General features: G+C 63.0%; 1 protein-coding gene across 1 annotated transcript in view; it reads right to left on the reverse strand.

Annotated features, from left to right (window-relative positions):
* SLCO4A1 (solute carrier organic anion transporter family member 4A1) overlaps positions 1 to 6,619 on the reverse strand; it is a 13,706-nt gene that overhangs the window by 5,968 nt on the left and 1,119 nt on the right. The window contains exons 2-6 of the mRNA XM_007462280.1: positions 5,887 to 6,463; positions 4,808 to 4,898; positions 3,668 to 3,789; positions 3,156 to 3,267; positions 137 to 291 (exon numbers count right to left, since the gene is read on the reverse strand). Coding sequence (XP_007462342.1) covers positions 137 to 291; positions 3,156 to 3,267; positions 3,668 to 3,789; positions 4,808 to 4,898; positions 5,887 to 6,463 — 1,057 coding nt within the window. The remainder of the gene's footprint in view (positions 1 to 136; positions 292 to 3,155; positions 3,268 to 3,667; positions 3,790 to 4,807; positions 4,899 to 5,886; positions 6,464 to 6,619) is intronic.

Below are 6,619 nucleotides of genomic sequence, written 5' to 3' on the forward strand. Positions count from 1 at the left end.
GGGGGGGGGGGGGACCACATGCCCAGGATGTGTGCCCCATCTTTCTAGAAGAGACCTTCAAAGGCCCCTCAGTTTCTGAGAACCAGTGAAAAAACGGAGGACCCCCACCACCACAAGATTCAGGGAGCATTCTCACCAAACAAGGTGGCAGCTTCCGAGGCACTGAGGCTGAACTGGGACTCGAGGAACTTGGGGCCAAACGTGGACATGCCCGCGATGAGCGTGGCCTCTGTGGCCCCGGCCAGGCAGAGCAGGATGAACGTGGGGTTCTTCAGGAGGAGCCAGATGGAGCTGGATGTGGGAGAGGAATGGAGACCAGAGAGAAGAGACAGAGGGTCAGAGTGGGCCAGAGCCCTGGCCATTCCCAACTGAGCACAAAGAGCCTGGTTCTGAGAGGGGAGTGGAGTGGGGTGTGGGAGAGCCAGGGGGCACCCCACATTTACTCCAGAGAAACCGAGAGTGGGTGTGGGGCTGGGCTGGGGCAGGGGGAGAGCTGGCACCAGGATCCAGAGCCTGTGGCTTGTTGTGAAAGCCGCTGTCACAGAGGTCGGCTGCAGTGGGGAAAGAGACCCTGAGTGACTGTGACACTGTTGAATCTGCCCCAGGGGCAGCCGGGAGAACCAGCAGAGGGGCCTGAGTCAGGAGCCGGAGGCTGCGGGGGAGGCGGCTGTCTCCAAGTCCAGGACTGGGTGGCCCCCAGGAGAGGGGAATGGGGCCTGAGGGGTGGGACCACTTCTCAATCGCCAGCTGGTGAAAAGGAGGGACCGAAATCCCTGAGGGTTTGGATCTAGAGGCCCCTCCAAGGAGACACTGTGTGGGCTTGGCTGTCTCTCCGACTTCTCTTGGTGTGCACCTGGGGGGCGGTGGCCAGTGTAGTGATGCCAGGGGCCTGAGAAATGGCCCTTGGACCTGGCCTGAGAGTTCCCCCTTGAACCCAGTGCACACGGCTCTACACCCCGCCTGCCTTTCCCGGGCCCGGCCCCTCTCAGCCACCGGATGGCAGGTCCAGGACTCGTGAGTGATGTGGGCTGGGGACAGTTTTCCCTGGAGCCCTGGGTCCATCTCGGGCACCCACGAGCAGGCAAAGCCTGGTGACAAATGACTGTGTTCCGACCCCTATCACAGCGGCTCCGACAAAGGCTGCCTTTGCTCACATTCTCCGTGTCTGCAGCTAAGGCCTCCACCCGGAGAACCAGCTCCCACTGACCCTACGGGTGATCTTCCACCAGGAGGGAGACCCCCACCCGGCCAGCCGTCAATGCCGGCACCTCCCTGCGCGTGTCAGAGCAGCACAGACACCCTGACTCTCCGGTGTTCTTCGTTTTGAGGACACAGGCCAGCAGTAAACTGGATTCTGCCAAGGAGCAGACAGGGTGGCCACAGTTAGCCTTCGTGTCCTGGGAGGGAACTGATGCTAAGGAAGTCACCCCCCACCCCCAGTCCCTGCGGCTTCTCAGGGTAACTGCAGAGCGGCCTCCTTCCCCATCCTGCTTCAAGCAGGGACCCAATTCCTTCAAAACTGACTTTCAAACTCAAGGACTTGAAAAGGTTTCTTCCTGGTCAACAGCCCAAGTCCCACATCCATGAAGGAAACAAGATGCAGAGGAAATGCCATCCTGGTGGGGCTCTCTGGGAGCAGAGTGCGTGCGCGCGTGCGTGTGTGTGTGTGTGTGTGTGTGTGTTGAGGGGAAGCCCAGGTGCGGCCAGTCCCTTCCCGGTCCTGCCCAGACTCGCCCAGGCTTCAGGGATGCTCGCCTGGGCTCAGGGGCAGGTGACGCTCCCCAGAAGTATGTGAACTTCCTTATTCCTTAATCTCAGCCTCTGCAGGTTGCTTGGCTGCAACTCCCATGTTGAATTTGCTCAGAGACTAGTCATGACCTTGACAGAGGGCCCATGTTCCGGTATTTATTTCACTATCAGCAACTGGTTTGGGGAACCAAGCCTGGGCATAAACCTCCTTATCTCGGGCTTTCCCCCGGGTCCACTGGGGACCAAGCTGTTGACGCCCTCGGTGCCAGTGTTCCTGGGTGGCCCTGCCCCGGCTGGACGGGGTGAGCCTGCCTTGCCTGGGTGACCCCGCCTCCCTGGCCACTGTGGCCCTGGGCCAGCTCTGCCGGCCTTGGTGGCAGCCTCCTGAGTGGGCGGCTCTTCTCGGGGGTCTAACCAGGCAATGCGTAGCCTGGGGGGGGGTTCCCTGACCCCACGCCACCCTCCCCGTGTTAAAGACAGACGGCGGGGGCTCATTCCCGCCACTAACAGCCTCCACCTGCCACGTGGACACTCACGGGCTCAGGAAGCTGCGGGGCAGGTGGGCGCTCAGTGAGGCCGAGGACTCGGGCAGGTGACCCTCCGAGGGCCGCCTCCCCCTGGCCAGGAGAGCCCCCCATGGAATGCCCTGATGAGGGGCACTGGCCGGCCAGGAGCCCCCAGCCCCACGCTATCCCTCTGAGGCCCCAGCAGCCCAGGCTCTGTCTGTCCCAACAGTGTGTGAAGACAGCACAGTAAGACCAGGTCACGTACAAGATAAACGAGAGGTCGCTGCCCGAGAGGAGGGGCGGCCGCAGGGCAGCGAGGACGGGCAGCTGGACGGTCCCCTCCTTGGAGCCCTGTGGGCACGTGCAGGTGACTCCCAACGAAACGGTCAGAGAACAGGGTGGAGGGGTGACTCCTGGGGAATGATCTTGGGGGGAGGCGGTCAGTTGCTTTCCTGGGGACCGTGGACAAGCTGGCTGTGGGCAACTCACCGAGCATCAGGGATTCACTCCGTGACCATGAGGCATCAGGCACAGCCCACAGAGCCTGCCGTGTGGGAGCGCAGACGGGTCCCTGCGTGCGTGTCCCTGGGTCCCCCTCAGGCCCGGGAAGTGAGGGGTAGGCACCATGAGGCTGAGGCCCCGGCCCTTCCATCGCAACTGGCCCTTGGTGCCTCCAAGCCAGGAGGCTCTATCTACACCCCCTTAATCCCTTGGCCCAAGTTTTGGAGCCAGGCCCTGAAGATTGTTGGGTCAGAAGGAGGTTTAGGGGCTGTGGGCTCCCCATGTGGCCCTGGAGGGGTCACAGGACTCTCCTAGCTTAGGGTCAAGACCCAGCATGTGTAGGACCCTAAAGGGTCTTCAGGACACACAGACAGACAAGAGGTCCCCCAAGGTCCTTACAGAGGCAGGTCTCTGATGGTTTTCCCGAAGTCGGGGTTGCTGGTCATCCTGTGGCTGCTGTCCTTTAACTGGTGTGTTTCAGATGCTCTCATGACCACATAGCGCTGGGAGCCTGGAAGGATGTGAACATCTGTGAGGGGCAGAGATCAAAGGCCCCGAAGCCCCTCCTCCTGGGTGTGGGACCAGCCGGTGGACGAGGGCGCCCAGACAGACGTCCCGTACGGATGCACCACGGTGACGGGTGGCAGGGATGGTGAGGTGGGAGAGAGCCCACAGGCCCAACCTGGGACCAGAGGGAGACGGAAGGTATTGAAAGGGGCGCCCATCCCCCGGTGAAACAAGCCTCTTCGGTGGTCCCCGAGCGGGCAGAGGCCACAGGGGTGGAGGGGGCACACTGGCTGGGCTGCCCTGCCGATGGCAGCCCCCGCCCAGAGAACGACGATCCCGGCCCCACTGCTCCTGGCAGGCAGCAGGAGCAGGGCATGGGGTGTCCTTCTGCGGGACGCACCCACCTGGCAGCTGCCGCGGGTAGCCAAGGATGGGCACGGCGATGAGGAAGGCGGTAGCTCCAGTGCCCAGGAAGCCCACCCACCAGGCGCCGACCCACAGCGGGCTCTCGGTGGTCAGCTCCGTCCTGCGGGAAGAGGCACGTGGGGACAGTGTTGTGCTCACAGCGTCTAGGGCACACACGCCGGGCGTCCTGCTTGCTGGTCAGTGAGAGGCAGAGACCATAGGCTCTGCTTGAGGCCCCCACCCTGATGCCCCACCACCCCCGGTCTGGGACCAGCGGTGGACAGAGGGCATTGGGGCGGACATGGGGTGGACATGCACCAGGGGACCCTGCCCAGGCCCACCCCTTCCTCTGGGGCCTGCGAGGCTGCCTCCCGACGAGGCCATAGGGGCTGGGGGCCCAGGAGGGGCAGGGCAGAGGGTGGGTGGCAGGTGTTCTGGCCTCGTGAAGCTCAGGGGGCTTGCCTGCGACCCCCGCCTGCACACAAGTGCACCTTTAAATTCAAAGGTACGTGGGAAAGAACCCTGGGCTGGGCAGCCAGGTGGACAGGAGACAAGGGGCTGGCAGAGGCCAGCCAGCTGCCCCCGACTTGTATTCTGGGGAATAAACTGGCGACTGAGCCAGCGCTGTGCTTTCTGAGTTCTGTGAGCCATTCTAGCAAATTACTAGAAGGAGGGTTCCTGGGACCCTCCGCTTTGCAGCCAAGTTGGACAGAAGCGTGGGTAACCGGGAGCCACCACTGCAGTTGGCATCTGAAGTGTGGGTGCTCTCACTTACCTGTGGGGTCTGAGCTGACTCTGGAAGTCAGTGTCAGATTGAGGTGAACTGGGGACACCCAGCTGGTGTCCGGAGAGCACTGGAGAATTGTTTGGTGTAGACCACCCCCCCCAAAAAATAACCTCCCGGTGGTGGCAGGAAAACCCCTCTTGGTTCCTCAAAGGGCATTGGAGCAATTGCGGCCTGGTCCCTTCCAGCTTCGGGAGGCTGTCCATCCATGCTGTCCCCTCCCTCAGGCCACACTCTCCAAGCTGCCCAGACTCCCAGGTCCACCAGAGCAAGGTCGGCCTGGACCTACCCCACCCGGGCCGCCGTCCTCCTGCACCAAGAGTGGGCGTCTTCTCTGTGGGCCCAGGTCACTCACCGGTGGCCTATTTCGGTGTAAATATTCAGCAGGGCACCTCCGACCAGGTAGCCGGCTGCGGGGCCGAGGATGGCCGCGGTGTAAAAGATGGCTGGAAGGGAAGCAGAGACATCGGGGACCTGCTGCGCCCTCTGCACCACCCCTCCGGCCCACCGAAGACAAGCCCCGCTTGCATTTCTGCACCTCCACCCCTATCCCCAGCCATGAACTCCTTTAAACTGGGGTTTCCGTTGCACAGTCTCCATTGTGTCTGGTATCGGCTGGCGTCAACCTTTCAAGGTGTTTTAAAAATATTTCCCTCAGAGCCCCTATAGACACCATTTGGACTCTTTCCACCTCAAAAGAGCAAAGATCCTAAGCCTCATTTCCTAAGACTCATTTTGCAGGATGAGGGCGGCACCCATGCAGCACTGCAGGCTCACCCGGGTCCCAAATGCCCCCGGAATGGCAACCGCTACGTGACACGGATGAGCAGAGTCCAAGGTGGACATAATGGAGCAGAACAGCGGGCAAATCTGGCTGGGCCAGGGCGTCGGCCGCGAGCTCTCCACTGACCCCGACCCCTTCCCTGGGAGAGCTGACCTCGCAGGAGGGACTCGGAGAAGCGGCTGGCCTGAGGCTGAGAACACGGAAATCTCACCCCAGATAAACGAGAGGGTCTCGGGGGCAGCTCGAGGCTCGAGCCCAACCCCTAAGGGTGGCGTGGCAGCACCCAGTTCTGCAGCCCAGCCACCAGCCGAGCCCGGCTCACGGGATCTTAGTTCCCTGACCAGGGATCAAACCTGGGGCCCCTGCAGTGGCAGCGCAGAGTCCTAACCACTGGACCACGAGGGTCCGCGTGCTCCAGACCCTGTGGGATGTGCCAGGGGTCGGGCTGAGGCTGGCGAGCACCACCTCCATCACCTGAGGTGTCAGGTGAAACGCAGGCCCGTGCTGACCTGCCACCTCGCCTAGGAGCACCTGGGGCCATTTGGGGCCGCGTGTGGCCAACAGGGACACGCATGTAGGGGGCTTGGACGGGGCAGGGCTCTGAGTAGACTGCCAGCTGGTGTCACCACCATCACACCCGTCCCACTCACCGATGTAGACAGGCGAGTAGCTGGACTTGACATTCTCATCCAGGTAGGTGACGCCCAGTGTGTACAGCGGGGTGGCGCCCACGCCGTGTAGGAACTGGCCCAGCATGAAGACCAGCTGGTAGCTGGACAGGCCAGAGGCGTGGCCCCCGCAGGTCGCGCTGCGGTTGGCCCGGCATGTTCCGACGGCCTCGTCCACCTGCACCTCGTAGGGGCCAGCGGTGAAGTGGGGCAGTGAGAAGACCAGCGAGCCAGCACCCATGACCAGCACGCCCCAGCCTAGCCAGCGAGGCTTGTGGCCGTGGCCTCCAAAGTAGCCAACGAAGGTGAGGCAGAGGCAGGCGGCCACGTCGTAAGAGCTGGCGATGAGGCCACTGTGGTAGCTGTGCAGGTCGTAGCGCCGCTCAATGGATGTGATGACAGTATTGATGAAGCCGTTCACTGTCATGCCCTGCAGGAAGGAGGCCGCGCACAGGAATAGCAGGAAGCCCCGGGGTGTGTTGAAGGCCTGCAGGCACGTGGGCGCGAAGGCCCGCCAGCCGCAGGCCTCGTCCGGCCGCCCTGTCGCCACGTAGCGCACCTCCCGGGCCGCCTGGGGCCCATGCTTCTCGGGCCGCGGCTGGCACAGCGGCTGGCTCAGGGGCGAGCCAAGGGACGCCCGCCTGCTGGGGGGCGTGCAGTCACACTCGCTGTTGGTGGCCAACGGGGGGCCGGGGGAGACCAGCTGGCGCATCTC

The sequence above is a fragment of the Lipotes vexillifer genome, unplaced genomic scaffold (genome assembly GCF_000442215.2).
Source record: "Lipotes vexillifer unplaced genomic scaffold, Lipotes_vexillifer_v1.1 scaffold1798, whole genome shotgun sequence".
Taxonomy (NCBI): domain Eukaryota; kingdom Metazoa; phylum Chordata; class Mammalia; order Artiodactyla; family Lipotidae; genus Lipotes; species Lipotes vexillifer.